Source organism: Lampetra planeri, chromosome 34 (genome assembly GCF_965212315.1).
Source record: "Lampetra planeri chromosome 34, kcLamPlan1.2.h2, whole genome shotgun sequence".
NCBI lineage: Eukaryota > Metazoa > Chordata > Hyperoartia > Petromyzontiformes > Petromyzontidae > Lampetra > Lampetra planeri.
The window spans coordinates 10,668,404-10,690,144 of record NC_136140.1 but is presented as its reverse complement, the minus strand read 5'-3'; the positions used below and the strand labels follow the sequence as shown (position 1 = coordinate 10,690,144).

The 21,741-nt window shown below is 52.5% G+C and overlaps 1 protein-coding gene across 2 annotated transcripts in view; it reads right to left on the bottom strand.

Annotated features, from left to right (window-relative positions):
• Nucleotides 1-3,437: 3,437 nt before the first annotated feature.
• The window catches only part of LOC144730143 (sodium- and chloride-dependent taurine transporter-like), a 44,350-nt gene continuing 26,046 nt past the window's right edge, over nt 3,438-21,741 (bottom strand). Inside the window, exons 7-13 of one of the 2 annotated variants that reach the window (XM_078610727.1) lie at nt 15,044-15,168; nt 14,062-14,174; nt 13,740-13,877; nt 13,315-13,417; nt 10,940-11,040; nt 9,829-9,999; nt 3,438-8,544 (exon numbers count right to left, since the gene is read on the bottom strand). In XM_078610727.1, the coding sequence (XP_078466853.1) occupies nt 8,395-8,544; nt 9,829-9,999; nt 10,940-11,040; nt 13,315-13,417; nt 13,740-13,877; nt 14,062-14,174; nt 15,044-15,168 (901 nt within the window). In that variant the 3' untranslated portion in view covers nt 3,438-8,394. Of the gene's footprint in view, nt 8,545-9,828; nt 10,000-10,939; nt 11,041-11,115; nt 13,418-13,739; nt 13,878-14,061; nt 14,175-15,043; nt 15,169-21,741 lie in introns of those variants that run through there. The other variant, XM_078610726.1, reaches the window with a different exon arrangement.

The window sequence follows — 21,741 nt, the reverse complement described above, 5'->3', positions numbered from 1 at the left end:
AATCGACTTCTCTAATCGAACCATTCAAGCGGCTCTCCCTAAAACCTTCTGCTGCTAGACCACGCAGATTGTATGATCTTCCAAAAATGCACTGTCCTTGAAGTTGATTGGTCCACACCCGAGACGGCTTTCTTTAGAGCCTAGTCCCCATTGGTGTTGGACCAGATGACACCAGAAGGCGTACAACTCAAACACAGTGCAATATCACAGTATTGAGGGCTCGGGGTAAGCATTTACACTATGAGATCTCTTTTACCAGTGGCAAAATATAGTCGTAGGTTTTTACCCTTTTAAACTGGTACAAAACTGACATCTTTATTCAAGGCATCATGTTTGCAATAACCACAACACAAGTAGTCAAAAAAGCAAACAATTTAAAAGGGTAAAAACCTACGACTATATAATAGGTTTATTTGAACAGTGAGAGACAGAATAACAACAAAAAAATCCAGAAAAACGCATGTAAAAAATGTTATAAATTGATTTGCATTTTAATGAGGGAAATAAGTATTTGACCCCCTTTCAAGGAGAAATATTTCTGGCTCCCAGGTGTCTTTTATACAGGTAAAGAGCTGAGATTAGGAGCACACTCTTAAAGGGAGTGCTCCTAATCTCAGCTTGTTAGCTGTGTAAAAGACATCTGTTCATAGAAGCAATCAATCAATCAATCAGATTACAAACTCTCCACCATGGCCAAGACCAAAGAGCTCTCCAAGGATGTCAGGGACAAGATTGTAGACCTACACAATACTGGAATGGGCTACAAGACCATCGCCAAGCGGCTTGGTGAGAAGGTGACAACAGTTGGTGCGATTATTCGCAAATGAAAGAAACACCAAAGAACGGTCAATCTTCCTCGGCCTGGGGCTCCATGCAAGATCTCACCTCGTAGAGTTGCAATGATCATGAGAACGGTGAGGAATCAGCCCAGAACTACACGGGTAGGATCTTGTCAATGATCTCAAAGCAGCTGGGACCATAGTCACCAAGAAAACAGTTGGTAACACACTACGCTGTGAAGGACTGAAATCCTGCAGCGCCCGCAAGGTCCCCCTGTTTTTTTCTTTTTTCGATTTAAAGGCCCCTCTGCTCAAGAAAGCACATATACATGCCCGTCTGAACTTTGCCAATGAACATCTGAATGATTCAGAGGACAATTGGGTGAAAGTGTTGTGGTCAGATGAGATCAAAATGGAGCTCTTTGGCATCAACTCAACTCGCCGTGTTTGGAGGAGGAGGAATGCTGCCTATGACCTCAAGAACACCATCCCCTCCATCAAACATGGAGGTGAAAACATAATGCTTTGGGGGTGTTTTGCTGCTAAGGGGACAGGACAACTTCACCGCATCAAAGGGACGATGGACGGGGCCATGTATCGTCAAATCTTGGGTGAGAACCTCCTTCTCTCAGCCAGGGCATTGAAAATGGGTCGTGGATGGGTATTCCAGCATGACAATGACCCAAAACACACGGCCAAGGCAACAAAGGAGTGGCTCAAGAAGAAGCACATTAAGGTCCTGGAGTGGCCTAGCCAGTCTCCAGACCTTCATCCCATAGAATATATGTGAAGGGAGTTGAAGGTTCGAGTTGCCATACGTCAGCCTCGAAACCTTAATGACTTGGAGAAGATCTGCAAAGAGGAATGGGACAAAATCCCTCCTGAGATGTGTGCAAAGCTGGTGGCCAACTACAAGAAACGTCTGACCTCTGTGATTGCCAACAAGGGTTTTACCACCAAGTACTAAGTCATGTTTTGCAGAGGGGTCAAATATTTATTTCCCTCATTAAAATGCAAATCAATTTATAACATTTTTGACATTCGTTTTTAGGATTTTGTTGTTGTTATTCTGTCTCTCACTGTTCAAATAAACCTACCATTAAAATTATAGACTGATAATTTCTTTGTCAGTGGGCAAACGTACAAAATCAGCAGGGGATCAAATACTTTTTTCCCTCACTCTACGTGACTTTACTGAAATAACCAAAGAGTTTGGATTCCTGCAGTCATGAAAGCTTCAAATCAAGATTAAATCATACATTATTTAAATGCATGCCTACAAACGGCAGCGTACTTCATTAGGGATTACCGTTGGTAGGTCTATTTTAATAAACACAATAGACAGAAAGGACAAGTTCAAAGGGCTAGCATAATGCACATGCATAATGTACGTTGCTTCAGTAATCCCGCCTCCCCCCCCCCCCCCCATTTTTGTACAAGAGCGCAGAAGGGTGGCCAACACATCTACGCCTCTATATAAGGAACGAAACAATAAGACTTCTCCACAAATCTGGCTGTAATTACTGGCGAAACGTCGTATTCAGATTGTAAATGTTGTGGCTTGGCTCTCAAACACACCGGTGTGATGTACTAGTGACGAATTGGCACGTTCTGTTCACGTGACAAACCTTACTAGTTGGCTGTGGCGGGTGGCGGCGGATTTTAACGACACATTCATATATTTACGCGATCTAACTCAAAAAACCTCTATTATGGATGATATTGGTCGTGAAAGCCTACGTGTTAAACATTACGGATGATATTGGTCGTGAAAGCCTACGTGTTAAACATTACGGATGATATTGGTCGTGAAAGCCTACCATGTGTTTAACGTTATGGATGATATTGGTCGCGAAAGTCTACTATGTGTTAAACGTTTCACAACATTCGTGCCATCCACCGACCATCTCCGTCTCTTCCACCAGTGCTGGACAACGCACGTCCGGCCACTGACGCCCGGGCGCATGGTTGCCACTCATGAACTTACCCGCAGGAAGTGGCACCTCGCCTGGAGATGTTATGCAAAAGCAACAGAGACAATTCCTCCAGGTGGCCGGAAACAGGGGTGGGGATGGATGAGGACGCCGCTGCCGACATCAGATCTGATTTCGAGGTGACACGGGGGAAGTGAAGGAGGCGGAGAAGGAGGGAGGGATTCTTGTTTATGGATATAGGGGGAACGAGGGTACCAAAGATGAACAATGCCAAACTGGCTATCTATATGGCCAGAAAATGCGCAATTTAAGAAGTGGCCTATCCAGCCACTGTCGCATCTTGAAGGCCCTGGTTTCTACCAGAATTTGGCTGGAATTTCGGTACGCTCAGTCGACGGAGGTGTCGCATATTTCTTGACACGTGGGACTACCGAGTGTGATTTGTGTAATGTGACGAATGCAGGGGATCTGGTAATGGGTTTTAGAGGTTGCAATTTTCTTGCTGATGTCTATGAACACAGTCGCACACAATGGGATTCATGTTTCACGGGAAACCCGTGTGATATCTTCGATTTAAAAAAGGGGCACAAAAGCAAACCAACAAAAAACGAGGGATGGAGGGAAAGAGTCTAATGGGGATCGACCTTCTCCACCTTCCGGGGCCTTGAGTTGGCTCACAGCAAACCCGGTTGCCTCGCGCAGAAGAAAGTCCACGCACAAACGGTTTTGAAATCAACGTGAATTTAGAATTGACATTTTATTTAAATTAAGAAAATATCATAGTAAAATATTTGTTTCTTTTATAAATGCATTGTCATTGATTGAATAGTTTTTTTTGTGTCCCCAGAATGTCTAATGTGTTTTTTTTCTTCTTTTGGCTCATTTGCATTTCTCGTATCCACGCTGCTTAACACCCACGCCGACATGAAGCTGCAGCTCAACTGCAGCGATGTGCAAAGTCTATCGAGGAGCACGCCAGGACAAAGTGCAATTGGTGTGGATTACATCTCAGGTAGCCATAACTACGGTACACGTGAGCTCACACATAACCAATCCCCATCATACCCCCATTAAAACCACTAAAGTGCACCCCATCCACAGGTCACACACGCCCCGTGACAAAGCCAGGCCACACACATTTCGCACACGACACCATCATAAACGACGCGCCCCACACACTCGCCAACAAGCACGACACCAGGACACATGGGACACCCTGCGAGACGACTTAGCACGCATCCCACTTAAAGCACGTGGGGGTCGTGCAACAAAACCACCGACAGGGACACGCCACGCGAGGCTTCTCTGCAACTTGAGTTGGACGGAAGGCTTCACAGTTTGGAAGTTTTCAAGACGCTGAAGGGGCAGCGAACGCTGCAGCCGTGACTAGGGGAGTCGAGTTCACGATGGTGATGGTGGACGGTGATGATTCGGAGCCACCTTGGTGAGTGACAAAATTCGCATTCTACAGCAACTGTAGATGTCACGTCGAATCGATGGGTTACAAAGTAGTATGTTAATGCCTTTGATGCAGAGCCGTGTGTGTGTGGTATTCAGCGGGACCTTCAAGGTGTGGATCTGGGCTGTGGTTTTTGCTCCACTGCTACCCATGCGTTGTCGCTCAATGACCGGTCTGGAGTGCACCCGTACCTTGTCACTAAAGGTTTTGTTGGTTGATTTTCTGTTTGTATCTGAAGCTAACGATATAAACATGAAGGTAATATGTATGCATTTTGCATATTATGTAATGACATACCTGCCACAGAAAATACTTTTTTTTTAATTTGAAACACCTAGACAAATATAACACTGCTAAAGAAATGCACGCAGTCATCTACAGACCTCACCTACAGTAGCGGCTACACACAGTGGAATGTGAGACTTGGGCTGGGAGGGTTGCAGCGCCAGCTCACGGTGGGCATGGGTCTGGAGACTTGGGGGCCTGCAAGCTCCTGCCTCATTTCCACAGGACATTTAATGCCAGATCCTGGCCACGCTGGTTCCATCCGAGTTCTGCGAGTCCCAAAAGCTTTACAAGTGGGTCCAAGTCACCCCACACACTAGGCCCATAGCCCTCGGAAACCATGGACAATTCACTGCGAGCTCCCAGCAGTCATCCTCAATCAAAAACCAAACTGTGTTTGTGTAAAAACTAAACGGTTAAAATGCCACAAAGAATACCGGTTAATTATCAACAATAACAAAATATAGGCCAACTTAACGAACCAACACTTTTCCCGAAGGTACGTTTATAGAACATTGCTTTCCGACCGCTGATCCCATGACCTCACCGAGACCGCTAGCCCAGTGATGGAGCCCCTCCTGGGGTTTGGACACCAGGTACAGAAGAGAGAGAAGAGTGTGGAGAGAGAGGAGCAGAGAGCGAGAGTCGTGGTGGGATGGCACCGGATCCAATCAACCAGCCGCCCCGTCAGTCTTCTGGGACAAACTTACGCACGCCGTGGAGGCTGGCAGCATCGTGGGCCCAGGTTTTACCAGCACCTCCGGTGGCGCTTATAGACATTGTGCGAATGAAAATGGTCTCGTGTGCGGTGCCCGCAGGGCGAAGAAGTCGAGCGTCCCTCAAGGGACCAATCAGAGAGAACGGGGCATCCTCTGTCGGTCTGTCATTAACACAGCGCCCTTGAAAGGAAATGATAGGCGACGTTTCGAGCAGCGGTCCTTCTTCACAGCACACAATTAGCAAATCGCCATTCGCGCGCATATATCGTTGCCTCTATGAATAGGAACCATTGCCTGGGACGTCCCCGATTATATATATTTTGTCCCTTATAGGCCACGGTGTTATTGACCAACGTGTAGAGTTGTGGTGTTGCTAGTTGCCGCCTGTGCACCACTGCAGCAGCAGCAGTGGCAAATAACCCGCGTAACGTCCACAGAGCAAGTCGCCCTGCATGTGTGGTGACGTGACAGTGAACCTGGTGGGCGAAGGTTAAGGGTCAGGGTATCATTCTAAATCTCGATTGAAAGCGAAGATTTGTCAGATATTTGACGGAGATGGCCCACTTCCTTTTCAAGCCCTTTTCTCTCGGCCGAATGTCGTCACCCAACCGCAGACGCTGGAGCAGTAAAAGCCGCGGGCCAGGCGCGTCATTGTGGATTTGCGGGGTCCGGTCTCGGGGTGAACGCAGTCGGGCTCAGCTTGGGAGCCGGCAGATTCCCGTGGGTTTCCAGTTTCAGCTGCAGATTCCAAAAGCCCGGCCATTGCCGACGAACAACAGAGAGCGGGCACGGCTAAGAGTGGGGCAGTGAGGACCTGGCGATCTCACGCTTCCCGTGGACGGAATCGCAGGGGGGAAGCTTTCGCGTAGCCCGGAGGGGCAGACAACGATTCTGTAACATCTTTGGCTGGAATAACATTGTTTGACAACAACAACAGCCGCCAATCTTGCCACTAAGTAATGGTGACATCACCACCACCACAACACATATGCCACGCTAGGTGCACACTGCACACACACAAACGCTGTATGCCTCTGGGCTACAGGGGGTTAGACCTCGCCACTGCTCTAATGCCACCTGATAGTCGATAGGTCACGCGGGGATTGTGGTTTTATATAAGTAGGGTGGTATAGAAAGTGGGTCACTGCCTTAATTGTGCAGTTTTCTAGGTGTACTGTGCAGCACTTTCATTCCACATGTCCCAAGTGGTCCAACAAATACAGGATATTCAGGTGCAGCAGGTATTATAACTGTTTATCATAAGTTCCTACTGCTTTTGTTATTATTACTGCTGTCGTTACATTGCTGTTATTGTTGTTGCATCTGCAACTGTCTATTTTAGTAAGATTATTACGTCTATTTTTGCCGTTATTTTTTTTAATATAAAATGAAGCATTGGTTGTAACGCTAAACATATATAAGTAAGAAATGTCACTTCGTAAACCATTGCATTGCAGGGCATTTCATTAAGATGCGCGTGCGATCGTCTCTCCGACGAAGGTGACGCCGGGAAAGACGCGAATGCATTTCTTCCGGAGCAAACCCGAAGTCAACCCTCCTCCTCCACAGGCTCGGTGCCTCTCCAAGGGTTGGAAAGGTCAACGTGGGTCATACTGGGGGGGGAGGGGGACTGCGAAGATTCCAATCACTGCACAAACCTCCAGCTGGTTCGCATCTGCGAGGGCTACGTGAGGGGCCGGGCTGCCATGCGACCTCAACTGGACGACGGCCTTTAGGCAATCTGTGGAGGACCGGAACGGCCAATTGGAAGGGCAAAGTCGCTCAATTTTGATGACGACGTTTTGGTCAAATATGGTGATCGAGATGTGAATGATACCCTTCATGAAGTTACCAACTGGGCTGCAAATACCAGAGAAGTGTCATTTGTGAGAGAAGGATATGGGCGGAAGGCGAGTGAAGCGAGTTGGGTGTTTAGTGATGGGAGAGTGAGTGATGGTGGAGGAGAGTGAGTGATGGTGGAGGAGAGTGAGTGATGGTGGAGGAGAGTAAGTGATGGTACAGGAGAGTAAGTGATGGGAGTGGAGAGTGAGTGATGGTAGAGGAGAGTGAGTGATGGTAGTGGAGAGTGAGTGATGGTAGAGGAGAGTGAGTGATGGTAGTGGAGAGTGAGTGATGGTGGAGGAGAGTGAGTGATGGTAGTGGAGAGTGAGTGATGGTGGAGGAGAGTGAGTGATGGTAGTGGAGAGTAAGTGATGGTAGAGGAGAGTGAGTGATGGTAGTGGAGAGTGAGGGATGGTGGAGGAGAGTAAGTGATGGTAGTGAGAGTAAGTGATGGTAGTGGAGAGTAAGTGATGGTAGTGGAGAGTGAGTGATGGTAGTGGAGAGTGAGTGATGGTAGTGGAGAGTAAGTGATGGTAGTGGAGAGTAAGTGATGGTAGAGGAGAGTAAGTGATGGTGGAGGAGAGTGATTGATGGGAGTGGAGAGTGAGTGATGGGAGTGGAGAGTAAGTGATGGTAGTGGAGAGTGAGTGATGGTGGAGGAGAGTAAGTGATGGTGGAGGAGAGTGAGTGATGGGAGTGGAGAGTGAGTGATGGTAGTGTAGAGTGAGTGATGGGAGTGGAGAGTGAGTGATGGGAGTGGAGAGTAAGTGATGATAGTGGAGAGTGAGTGATGGGAGTGGAGAGTGAGTGATGGTAGTGGAGAGTGAGTGATGGTAGAGGAGAGTGAGTGATGGTAGTGGGGAGTGTGAGTGATGGGAGTGGAGAGTAAGTGATGGGAGTGGACATTGAGTGATGGGAGTGGAGAGTGAGTGATGGTAGTGGAGAGTGAGTGATGGTGGAGGAGAGTGAGTGATGGTGGAGGAGAGTGAGTGATGGTGGAGGAGAGTGAGTGATGGTAGTGGAGAGTGAGTGATGGTGGAGGAGAGTGAGTGATGGTAGTGGAGAGTGAGTGATGGGAGTGGAGAGTGAGTGATGGTAGTGGAGAGTGAGTGATGGGAGTGAAGAGTGAGTGATGGTAGAGGAGAGTGAGTTATGGGAGTGGAGATTAAGTGAGTGGAGGGTTTAGTGGTCAAAGGGGATATGAGAATTGATGTGGAATGACTGTATATTCATATTCTTATTCTGTATATTCATCTGGGAATTTGTGTTGGTGTGGAGTGGATACAACTCGAGATTGCCTCCTCCTCTGCTTCACATCACCACCCAGGGTCTCTCACACGACCGCGTGTGTTCCGGCGCCCTGGGAGAGACGCGGGTCAGAGGGCGGTGAGCATGATGCCCGCCTTGTCCTGAAGCATGGAGTCTGGGCTGCTCAGCGGTCCCAGGCTCCCACAGAGCGCCTCCTCCTCCGCTCCGGGATCGCCCCCTCGCTTCTCCACGCGCGCCACCATCAGCAGCTTAATCCGCTGTGAACAGCGCATTCGTAACACCGAGATCAGCGTGATGACGGACAGAGATAGAGAGAGAGAGAACGGCATATGCACATCCGTCATGCATACGGTGCGAGTTTACAGGCCCATGATATGCGGGTACACACCAGGGACGTGCGGTCAGGGGAGGCAGGGGAGGCAGAGCACCTGTCATACTCCAATGAAAATAGCTGTTACGAAAAATAAAAAAGAAAGAATAATAAAATAAATTTTAAGGTTTTTTTTTATCCACTGATCTGTGTTATAAATGTTCTTTCTGTACGCTTCCAATCATTTTTATCGTCAAAATCGCCAAATTTGCGGAGCTCCGCTGCAAATACAGGAAGAGACGAGAGGTGCGGCAGCGACGAGCTCAGCCTCCCCTCTGATTGTGCAACCCCTCATTAACTGGATGGAGCGCGGGCAATAAGCGCGTGCCTGTTACTATCTGAGTATGTCACCAATGTAATGTTTGTAGACCCCCTCATTTCATGTCCTCGCCTTCCATACTCTAGGTAGCTTATTTCACGTATGTGTATAAAGATATTTAGGCTCGCTGGTCTCGTCATGAAACTGCAATGAAAATGCACCAGGGGAGGCAGCCATCACATCTGCCTCATTGAGGGGGGCGTGTTTAACACGCTCCCATCAGTGAGGACACGCCCCCTTAGTGAGGCCACGCCCCCTCCGTGAGACCACGCCCCCCTCCGTGAGACCACGCCCCCCTCAGTGTGTGAATCTGGCTCTGACACTAGCCAGTGCCTCCCCAGCCATTGACCTCACCGCACGTCACTGGTACCACACGGCACGGGTCATGGTGTCTGGATACACATAGCACAGGTCAGGATGTGCAGGTAAACATGGAACGGGTCATGACGTGTGGGTACACATGGCACAGCTGATGGTGTGTACGTACACACGCAGCTAATGCCTCCATTACCAACAAGGGGGGGGGGGGAATGAATCATCAAAGCGACGCGATTGGACCATTCCGTGAAGATGGAAATCGTGGCGCAGCGCGTTTATCGTTTAATTTAACACGTAGACCAATATTATTCATAATATAGCTTTTTGGGTCAGATCGCGTTATTTATAAATGTGTCGTAACCCTCCACCACCCGACACGGCCAAACAGTAAAAATGTATCACGTTTTTCAAAGGACAAAATAATTCACTTCTTTAGCCCACCGGTGTGCTGAAGAGAGAATCAACAGCATGTTATCGTTTGCGCGCGTGCGCCACGGTCGGCACGACGGGTCGGAGCGTGCGCCACCCTCTGACCTTTACGAGCGGGCCCTCGGAGAGCAGGACCTGCACAATGAAGAACCCCGGGATGCAGAGCATCGACGAGAGGGCCATGGCCCAGCCTAAGCCCTGAGCCCAGTCAGGGTACAGGTACGTCTTGTTGTAGGTGAGCGGGGTGTACTTCACCAGCGAGAACACGAAGCAAGCCTACACACGTGCGCGCAAGGACGAAGAGTACCCCGTGTGTAGCCTTTAACAGACTGTCGGGGCAAGTGCGCACACACACACACGCAAATACAAAGATCCCACGTACAGCCTTTAACAGACTGTCGGAGCAAGTGCTGTTAGCGGGGCCGACACCACGCCCAGCCGGCTTTGTCTCCCCAGTGGCGATGTTTGCACACCGTACCAGAAACTCATTTGAGTCTGAGTCGACCTAGCGGATGCCCAGGACCGGTTCGGATAATCGTCACCGGTGTTAGTCGTGAGCAGGAATCGAACCAGGGACACCGGGTTCAGCGCGCTAGCTGCTACACTACCGCTTACCCACACACAGGCACGCACACACACAGACGCACACGCACGTACACAGGCACGCACACACATGCACACACACACAGGCGCGCACACACACGCACACAGACGCGCACACACATGCGCACACAGGCACACACACGCACACAAAGATCCCCACGTATAGCCGTAACAGACTGTTGGGGTAAGTGCTGTTAGCGAGCACCTATGAAGGCCGGAACGGTACACGAGGGGGTGGGTGGCCAGCACCACGCCCGACCGCCTTTGTATCCCCAGTGGCGATGTTTACACACCGCACCAGGTACTCATTTCAGGCGCACAGAGATCCGCGCGGCCGTTGCGTCTGGATCGGCGAAGTCGCCGCTCGGCACTGGGCACTCGTGTAAGGAGGAGGGGTAACAATCAATCGCAAAGAGATACAACACCGGTGGATATGAACTTCCTCGCTGAATTGCCATACCCTGGGCAAGCCAGGAGATGGCGTCGCCAATGTTTTGGCTGCAGACTTTCACGAATGTTTACGATTCGCCTGCGGAGTTCCCGGGAGGCGCTCGTGGACATGCTACACGAGGCGCTGGGGCCCCGCGAGCGAGCGAGCGTGCGGGAACCTCACCACGCACAGGATGGGCGTGATGACGGACCAGCTGATCCGCATCCACGGGTTCGGCCGGTACCCGATCATGTCCTCCACCACGTCGTAGAAGCGGTCGGCACCTGCGCGCAACGCGCAGACGCACGCGCGGACCCGAGGCGACTTGAGTCCACGACGCATGAACGCGCGCGCGTGCAATTCGGGATGAATGACACGCTTCACATTTGCGCTTTTTTCATAGCGAGCGCGGGTGCTGTCGCCGCAAAGGCGCTGCTGTGTGGCACAGGCACGGTCTGCAGTGGTGTCACCGGGCGCAGGGCCCTATTATCCAATAGGCACAGTGCCGAGGGCAAACGAAAACTAAATTTGACCGTGTTTTTTTTTTGCATGATTTGAAAAAATTGTAACCAAGATATATTCTTGAATAAATGTATTCATATATAGCAAGGATGGGCACAGTGTTTGAAATTAAATCAGCCTATCTGCGGCACACAGCGCGCTCCCATCGGTTGAGGGCACAGGCTGAACAATGAACGCATCAGGAGTAACGACATCTGCCCAGCGGCTGGACGAAGTACCGCGTGAGACAAGCGGAGTGACAGCGGCGGCACTAGTGACACGGGGCAGCAGCAGCAGCAGTCCCAACTGTTGATAAGTTATCGCTGAAGGCCGACGAAACAGAAGTGCCTCGGGCCTACAAGAACCGTGATCCGGCCGTGGCCGGAGGGGCGATGCTGCTGCTGCGTGTAATCCCATATTGTGTAGTCTGCAGATAATATTACAAATTTGGCAGTGACGTTACACTCATACGCAATGTTAAACGCGACGTGCCTTACATAAACCACACTGATAGACCACGTGGAACGAATGCCTTACCTAAGACATTACACAATGTGAAACACTTGCCTTACCAACACAAACTGCACCGATACATAATGTGAAGCAGATGGCTTACTCACGCAAGACACACACCAATGCACAACTTGGTTCGAATGCCTTATGAGCGCCGCGTTGACTCAAGGTTGGACGAGTGGTTTGGGTTGTTTTCTCCACGCGTTGCGTGCAGCCTGAGTAACCCTCCTTCGTTGTGTGTTTGGGGTTGGGGGACAGGGGGGGGGGGCTGCCATTATCACGACGATGGAGAGGCACTGCATTGCTCCATTGATGCGAAGAAGCGTCTCCCAACGAGTTCTGGGAAACTGTCGCTCTTGCGCTGTTGATTTCAAGCACATTTGCCCATCGATATATCGCCACGGTTGGCTAGGAGATGTTAACTACCTCGCCTGGTATACAGGAGGTCGTGGGTTCATTCCCGACCCTGACAATGCCTGCTACTGTATATGTGCAGTCTGCGTCTCTCTCTCGCCGTGGCTAGGAGATGTTAACTACCTCTCCTGGTATACAGAAGGTCGTGGGTTCGATCCCGACCCTGACAATGCCTGCTACTGTATATGTGCAGTCTGCGTCTCCTTCTCCCCGTCGCTAGGAGATGTTAACTACCTCGCCTGATATACAGGAGGTCGTAGGTTCGATCCCATCCCTGCCCGCCTGTTGTCAATTGTTTTGGGAATTGCCGCTGTCTCTCTTCCTGTGGTCGCGTGGATATTTCTCCGGGTCCTGCGGTTTTCCCTCCACATGTAAAAACACACGTTCAGAGTATTTGGCTGCTAAAAATGTCCACGTGATAAGACACTTTGTTGAGATATCATTTGTGGCCACGTCGCATCTGAAAAAGAGCTACATAGCTCAATGGGCCTTACCTGGTAAAAAAATATATACTTCTAACTACTTTGGTGATGTGTTTAGAGGTACCGTCGTGTGCTGGGTGGGTATCCTTAACCCCGCACGCTCCGTCTTGGTGTGTTCAGTGCCACGCAGGCGTGGCGCGTGTGCCAACGCACTCGCGTCTCGTGTGTGTGGTGCGTGTTGTGTGTGTGGTGCGTCTGGTACGTGGTGGTGTGTATGGCGCATGCAGTACGTGTTGTGTGTGTGGTTCGTGTTGTATGTGTGGTGCGTGGTGGTGCATGCGGTGCGTGTTGTGTGTGTGGGTGCGTCTTGTGTGTGTGGTACGTGGTGGTGCATGCAGTGCGTGTTGTTTGTGTGTTGTGTGTGTGGTGCGTGGTGGTGCATGCGGTGTGTGTGGTGCGTGTGGGTCGTGGTGGTGTGTGTGGTGTATGCGGTCCGTGCAGTGTGTGTGGTGCGTGTTTGTGCGTGTGGGTCGTGGTGGTGTGTGTGGTGCATGCGGTCCGTGTAGTGTGTGTGGTGCGTGTTTGTGCGTGTGGGTCGTAGTGGTGCGTGGTGGAGCATGCGGTGCGTGTAGTGTGTGTGGTGCGTGTTTGTGCGTGTGGGTCGTGGTGGTGTGTGTAGTGCGTGATGATGCGTGAGGGCAGCCGCACCGTAGACCCAGGCCACAGCTGCACATTCGAAGAAGGCCACCCAGAGCAGACACACGCCGCTCGCCGCATAGTAATCGAAGAGCTGGAACACGTACATGCCCCCCTAGGACGAGGGCAGCAAGGACGCGTGTCAGAGTAGAACCGCGCCCGGCGTGCCGCCTTCAATGAAACGCCGTGGTCGTGCGCAGCAAGCGGGTGTGCAGTGTCAAGTGAACGCCAAAGTACTCAGATTGTAAATGTTGTGGCTTGGCTCTCCAACACACCGGTGTGCTGTACTAGTAACAAATTGGCATATTCTGTGTACGTGACAAACCTTACTAATTGGCTGTGTCGGGTGGTGGCGGGTTTAACAACACATTCATATTTACGCCATCTCACCCAACAACAACAACAAAACGATATTATAAAACCCCCGGCGCCTTCACCTCTGTGACCATTGGCAGGCCAAGCAGGAAGCTGGCAAAGCAGATGAGGGCGATGAATATTTCCCGGCGATGGCCCCGGCGGAGGAACGCCGGATTGAGGTCGACCAGTGACGTCACCTGGCCCTCAACCTCGACAAACTACACGGGAACGCACGGCTACGCGTTAGCCCAGCCCCCCACGTGAACGCGTGCAGAAGACAAACGGCACATTTCTAAACACGCTATGTAAAGCACCGAACGAAGTAATCGGAGACACCCCCCCCCCCCCCCCACAATTGTGCCGTTGGAGCCGCACGGTGAACCCCGTGACCGGGACTCTGACCTGGCTATCGAGGCCGAGGAGGATGAGCATCACGAAAAAGAGCACGGCCCAGAAGGTGGGGAAAGGCATCATGGAGACAGCCTTTGGGTAGGCGATGAACGCCAGCCCGGGGCCTGCGCACACGAGAGAAAGAGCGCAAGCGCCATCGACGTCAGCACCGCCAGACCCACCGTCGTTGTCGTCGTCATTGTCGTCGTCGTCATCATCGTGGTCGTTTACAAGCCGTCAGCATGGAACTGCAGCCCAGCAACCGCTACATGATTCTGACAAGTCGCCCCATGTAGGCGGTCGTCATAAACCACCAGCGGAAACGTCATGGTACTCAGATTGTAAACGCTGCGGGTTTACGCTCCCAACACGCAGCTCGTGTGTTGAAGTAAAACACTAATAGGCACGTTTTGTGTTTCTGTGACAGACGTTACTATACAGGGACTCCTCTCCTTCTGAACGAGTTAGGTTTCAGAGGTCTGTTCGTAAGTCGATTTGTTCGTAAGTTCAACTTTACTCCTGTCGATTCTAAACGTGTTGTAATGGCTTTAAAAGTTGTATAATCTCCCATAGATGCAGATGCCACTGGTTCTTCATGTTCTACAGATGTAGATGCCACTGGTTCTTCACGTTCTGCAGATGTAGATGCCACTGGTTCTTCACGTTCTGCAGATGTAAATGCCACTGGTTCTTCACGTTCTGCAGATGTAGATGCCACTGGTTCTTCATGTTCTACAGATGTAGATGCCATCACTGCCATCTATTGCGTAGCAGTTGAACTTACGACTCTCAGCCCAAACAGCAACTGGACATGGGGACAGGTTCGTTCGTATCTCTGAAAATTCGTCAGTTGAATCTTCGTAAGCAGAGGAGTCCCTGTAATTGGCTGTGTCGGGTGGTGGAGGGGTTAACGACACATTTGTAATTACGCGATTACAAGTGAATCTGGCCGTGTGCCACTTTGGCCGTGCGTGCCGTGTGGCCGTGTCGGCACCTGACTCAGCCACGTCTGCGATGGGGAGGCCTTGCTCCTGCGCCATGAAGCCCAGCACCGAAAAGATGGCGAAGCCGGAGATGAAGCTCGTGCCGCTGTTGAGGCAGCCCAGAATGAGGCAGTCCCTACCGTGCACACACACGGGCACACACACGGGCACACACACAGACACACACGGGCACACACAGACACAGATATCCTCTTGATAGCCGCCACAGGCGCTGTTGAGGACGGTGCTGTTCACAAAGACAAAGGACCCTCTGTCCCCGTATAGCCTGGAACAGACTGTTGGGGAAAGTGCTGTTGGCGAGCGCCTCTGACGGCCCGGACAATACACGAAGGGGTGGGGTGGCCCGCACCACGCCCGACCGCCTTTGTCTCCCCAGTGGCGATTATTTTACACACCGCACCAGGGTAATCATTTGAGGCCGTGTCCTGTCCACACACCACCACCACCAACACAACCCCAACCAACACTTCTCATGAAGGGGCAGTGACCTCGCCTATAATGCCATCCTGGGTGCACCTTGATACACATGCCCACGGGTTCATACACGAGGGAGAGCAGCAGAGCCGCCACCTGTGACAGCTCACCGAGGTGTTTCTAGGCACCGAACGCCCTCCTCAGTGCTGTGATCAACCGCGTCTCCTCTTCGCCCACTGCTCGTGCAAGTCGGCTGCCAGTGACTGCCAGGTAGCATCCTTTCCTGAGTCCCCTTCCACAAAGAGGCCGCCGATCTCAATGCCACCCAGACACCAGTGGAGTGAGGGGGGGATAACGTTCACTCAGCTGGCGTCAGCAGGTCCTCCCGTGTACCCGACCACGTGGGCCCGCTCCAATACGACCCAAGCAGACGACGCTCGCCCCACACCGCCCCGTGTCTGCCCCAGAGACCCCCCCCCACACCCCACCCCCGCCACCACCAATTAAACCCTGCCGCATCACAAAGACACGAACCCTCTGCGTGACACCCGCGTTAAGCTCGCTGGGTCATCTTACCAGCTCGGCCTCTGCAATGCATTAACGGCCACCAATAAAAACGTTGAGCTTTGTCGGCAGCCTGAAGTGCGCTGTGAACAACGCATCAGGAGCATCCCTTTCGTGCCTTGTCATTTAACCCCCCGTCGTCGAATCTACGCGAGAGGATGCGTCGATAATTAGGCGCTTCAAACAGCTCGTTCCAAAAAAGACACAAACGCCAAACTGCGACACGGACGCAATGTGTCAGCCGTTCTCGGATAAGTGTGCACACAACTTTCGCGTACGGTGCATCTCCTCCTCGGAAGCCAATCGTGGCTACCCGTTGTTACGGCCACTTCAGACTTTTTTTTATCAGAGGGAAGGCCTTAAAGGAGGTTGTCTCGTTTGTTGTGTTTAGTTGGTTGTGCTTCCCCCGCACCTCCAATTAGCACGGTTGGCTACGGTGCAGAAGAAGTTCAACCTTTCATACGTATGTAATGCGGGCGTAAACGGCTTCGCGGATATGACGTCATGGGGGGGAGGAGTTAGGTCACGTGTGAGAGAGGGGTGAGGTCTTAAGGGAGAGATACCGGAAGAGACGGGAGAGTTTGGGAGATAGAGTTAGAGTGAGGCCACGCAGGGCGGAGGTCGAGGAGTGGCGAGATCGCCACACACACACGAGAGTAAGACTTGGCACCGTCGGCCAGCGGTGACCAAGCGCGGGGAAACGACGGCAGCGGTGGAGCTGCAGTGAGGGCAGCGGTGGAGCTGCAGTGAGGGCAGCCGGAGGACTGCACAGGGGATCTGCAGCGGAGCTGCAGAGGTGTGGAGGCTACGGGAGCGAGGGCAGCTATGGAGCTGCCAAGGGGAGAGCTCTGAGCGAGGGCTGTGTGGGAAAAGTGTAAGAACCCGAATAAAGGACAACGGAGACAGACCCAGGATCGAGTCCTTTATTACACTGGTGTCAGAAGTGAAACGGCATGTCAAAACAGCTCAGAAGAAAGAATATTCCTGCGCCATCATCCGCTACATCATCCGACGACGACGACCTTCCTCGGGCGGTCGACCTGCCTGCGATGGAGGAGGAGATCCGTGCGGGAACAAGTGCGGGTCCGGGAGTCCAAGATGTCGCCACGTCGGTGGACCTGTCTGCACCAGAGGACGCGGATTGGCGATGGAGGCAGATGGCGGCGCAGCTGGAGACACTGAAAATCGTGCTCGCGCAATTGTGCGAGCTCGTCACTTCGAGGACGGCGTTGGAGAGAGCCGATGGAGGTCCGCAGGTCGCTGCCTTGCCTTCGCTGTCGGCGCCATTGGCCACGCGGCAAGAAGACGCCATCTTGGGCGTGGCAGGAGAAGAACGGCGGGAAGCCGCCATCTTGCGCTCTCCATGGCGAGAGGCCGCCATCTTGAACACGTTGCGATGCGACGCCATTTTGAATATGCCGCCTGGTGAGTCATCGGCTGAGGACGGTGCAACAAGGAGTCGCAGTCGTCATCTCACGACCGTCAAAGAATTCTCCATGGGCGGCGATTGGAGTGCTTTCGCCTGCAGATTTCTGGCGGCGGTACGCTCAGCAAGGTGGACAGACGCTGAGGTATTGGAGGTTTTACCACTCTTCTCGATGACGAGTCGGTGAGATTCTTCTGCTCCATAAAGGCCGAGAAGAAGAAAACATTGAGAGGAGTTTTCGACGAGATTGCAGATGCATATGAGCCACCGGATGATGCTCATCGCCGGTTTGTTCAACGTCAGCGAGCACCCGAGGAGTCGCCGGTGGCATACAGGAGTGCGGTATTGGAGTTGGCCATGGCTGCATACCCGGAGACGGAGCCTGACCTGCTCGAACCTCTCATCTTGGGTAAGATGCTCGAGCTGTCCCAGGATTTGGGGATTCCTATGCCGGTGTGTGGCCACGAAAAGCTTACGTCCCGGGCGGCCGCTAAATGTCTTGATGCCCAGTTCAACCTGCGCCGTTGGAAGCAAGTCACGGCGTGGACGGGGGGGCCCATCGTCGATGGAGGTGCCGCGGGATGGGATCCCAAGAAGGCGGTGTACGTTCCTGACGGGGGGGGCCCGCAGGAGCTGACAGCCGCCTCTGCTCAGTGGTCGGCCCGCAGTACGCCGGGGCCGCGATCTGCGCCACCGCCACGGGAGCGTCGGGACGGGGTGCCTGCGGCGCGGCGCAACAACATCGACTGCTTCCGCTGCGGCCGTAAAGGCCATTACGCCAGGAACTGCTGGGCCCACGTCCCGGGTCCGCCCCAGCAGGAGGCCTTGTCAGCGGACGTGCCACGGAAGGATCCTCCAGGACAGGCAAGTCGGTGCGTACCAGACACCCGGCAAGGCTTGACACCTCACTCATCACCGTTGTCGTGCGATCCCGGTGTTGTTAATAATGGGGGGAGGCCATCGACTGGGCCACGTCGCTCAGTAACGCAGTGGCGTAAATTGGCACGGCGGGTCGTCGCGGCCGCTACTGGTTCGTCCACTGTACCTGGTTCTATACAAGGGGTGGACGTACGTGTGTTAGTGGATTCAAGGGCGTCCGCGACCATTATATCGGATGTCATTTTCCATCTGTTGAACATCCCACCTGAGGCCGTGCGTCCGGTTTACGATTCCTGCGTCGCTGCCAACGGGAGTAGCATGGGCATTGTGGGCCAGGTGGACGCTACAATATCTATCGGGGGTGTGTCGGCCTCGGGAATTGTGTTAATTTCGAGGTCCCTCGCGGTTCCTTGCTTGTTGGGAACTGACTTCCTGGCCAAGATGCCCATTCTAATTCGAATTAATCAAAACTGCATTGAATTACCGGGTGGGCGAAAAATTACATTTCTACCGTCGCCCTGGGGGCGACCTGCCCCGGTCGCTCAGGTGCAGGCGCTGTCCGAGGTATCTGTTGATATTCCACCTGGCTCACAGATGCTTATCCCCTTGCGATATCGGAAGCCTGTACCTGGTCGTCAGGGTGCAATTGGGATTTTGCTGTCGCCGTCCGCCACTATAACGGGCGGAACGGCGCTCGTTGGGGCGCAAACTATTATCCGGCCTGACCAGCAGCCGTTTCTGCAGGTGCTTAATGCAAGTACCTAAAATGTGTGTGTGCCGGCTGGTACGGTTGTGGCACATGCCACTACGGCGTTTACGGCACAAGATCATCTGGGCAGCCAGGTCGTGGTTGGTGGTGTTTCAGGTCCTGGTGCCGCTGATGATCGCTGGATCGCCGAATTGTGTGGGGAAAATTCTTCCCTTTCCGGTGAACAACGTTGTGCGCTTCGTAAATTATTGTTGAGTTATTCTGATGTGTTTAGCTCTGACGATTTGGACTTGGGACGCACCTCGTTGCTTTACCATCATATTGACACAGGGGACGCTGCCCCTATTCGGTTGAACTCGCATCGGATGAGTCCGGCAGAGCGAGATCAGGTTCGAGGGGCAGTGGATGACATGTTGGCTGCGGACATAATATCTCCATCTAACAGCCCATGGGGCGCGCCTGTTGTTTTGGTTAAAAAAAAGGATGGCAAATTGCGATTTTGTGTCGACTTTCGGAAATTGAATAAAGTGTCTGTGGCAGATGCGTACCCCCTGCCGCGTATGGACGACTCCCTCGATGCCTTGTCGGGGGCGAAGTTCTTTTCAACGCTAGATCTCTCTTCGGATTCTGGCAGCTTCCCCTTGACGAGCCCTCGCGGGAGAAGACTGCTTTCCGTACGCCGCAGGGGTTATTCCAATTTAATTGTCTTCCGATGGGGCTGGATGCTGCCCTTGCTACATTTCAAAGGTTGATGGAGTTGGTGTTAACGGGGTTGCAGTGGGAGACATGTCTGATATATTTAGATGATATTATCGTCTTCAGCCGCACATTTGATGAGCATTTACTGCGGTTGGAGGCGGTGTTCGCCAGGATGCGTTCCGCAAATTTGAAATTTAAGCCTAAGAAATGTCACCTACTGCAACGGTCCGTGCGCTATTTGGGGCATATCGTAAGTGCGGACGGGGTGGCCACGGATCCGGACAAGACAGCATGCGTCAGTGACTGGCCAACCCCGGCCACGGTGGGGCATGTACGTCGCTTTTTGGGGTTTGCCTCATACTATCGGAGGTTTGTTCTGGATTTCGCGACGATCGCGAGGCCCTTGCACCTCCTTACGGGTAAAGGAAGGAAATTTGCTTGGGGACCACCGGAAGAGGCGGCGTTTCAGGGCCTGCGCGATCGACTGGCTATGGCACCGACGTTAGATTATCCTGATTTCGATCACCCCTTCATTCTGGATACAGATGCGAGTGACACGGGCATTGGGGCCGTGTTGTCTCAATCAAAAGGTGGTGTGGAACGCGTGGTGGCGTATGGTAGCCGGGTTTTGTCTCCCGTAGAAACTCGCTACTGCGTCACACGCAGGGAACTTTTGGCTATTGTTTTCTTTCTCCGCCAATTTCGACCGTATCTCTATGGTCGTTCGTTTATTGTTCGCACGGATCATGCGGCCTTGCAGTATGCTCTTAAGATGGACCAACCATCCGGCCAGTTGACGCGGTGGTTGGACACGCTGCAAGAATTTTCCTTCCAAATTCACCATTGGAAGGGTGTGCGTCACGTGAATGCGGACGCGCTTTCTAGGTTGCCGCAGCGATCCCCTTGCGCGTGCGCGTCGGGGACGCATAGATGTGCGCCAATTCAGCAACCCCCTCAGCCTGTTGCGTTGGCGGTCGACATGCCTGAAGCTCCAAAGCAGCCGGGACCGGCTGATGGGATTCTGAATCTTCCAAGGGCTGTGTGGATTCGGGAACAAATGTTGGATGGTTCATTGGTCTCGTTACGGAATCGGACTGCGAAGAAGAGTGGGGGACTGCCAGAAACCGCTCTCCGCGATGGTCTGCTGATGTGGAGGGAAGGGTTACAGGAACGCTGGCGTCTGGTTGTACCGGCATCCTTGCGGTACGAGTTGATTAGGACTCTGCATGGGGACACGCTTTTACATCTGGGGGTGCAGAAGACCCTATTGACGCTGCAGTGAGACTATTTTTGGCACGGCATGACAACGGATGTCGTCGGTCACGTTCGCGCGTGTCCCGATTGTGCCCGGCGAAAACCACCTAAACAACCATATGTGCCGCCCATACAGTCTATTCAGGTGTCTAGAGTTAACGAATTGGTGGCGTTGGACATTTTGGGACCCTTCCCACCATCCGCTAAGGGAAATAAATACTTGCTAGTTGGGGTGGAGTACCTCTCCCGCTGGCCGATGGCCTGGCCTTTGCCTGACCAGTCAGCGGCGTCTATCACAGACGCCTTTCTATTCGGGTACGTTATGGACAAGGGGGCGCCGGAGAGGCTCCTCACAGACCAAGGCCGTAATTTTTCTTCTAAATTGTTGGGGGAGGTGTGCGCGGCTCTTGGAACTAAAAAGATACGGACATCTCCCTACCATCCACAAACGGATGGTATGGTCGAACGGCTAAATCGGACATTGTCCGCCATGTTGTGTCACACCGTGAGTGAAAAACAATCGGATTGGGATTTGCATATCCCTGGGGTACTTTCGGCATACCGAATGACGCTGCATGCGGCTACAGGATATTCACCGTTTTTCCTTATGTACGATCGCGAGAACGTGCCGCCAATGGATGTGCAGTTGGGAATTGGAGTGAGGGGACCTGCTAAGCCTCTTCCTGATTACATTCGGGATACCGTTCGCCGGGTTACTGAGGCACGGGAGGGGGCCCGCATGG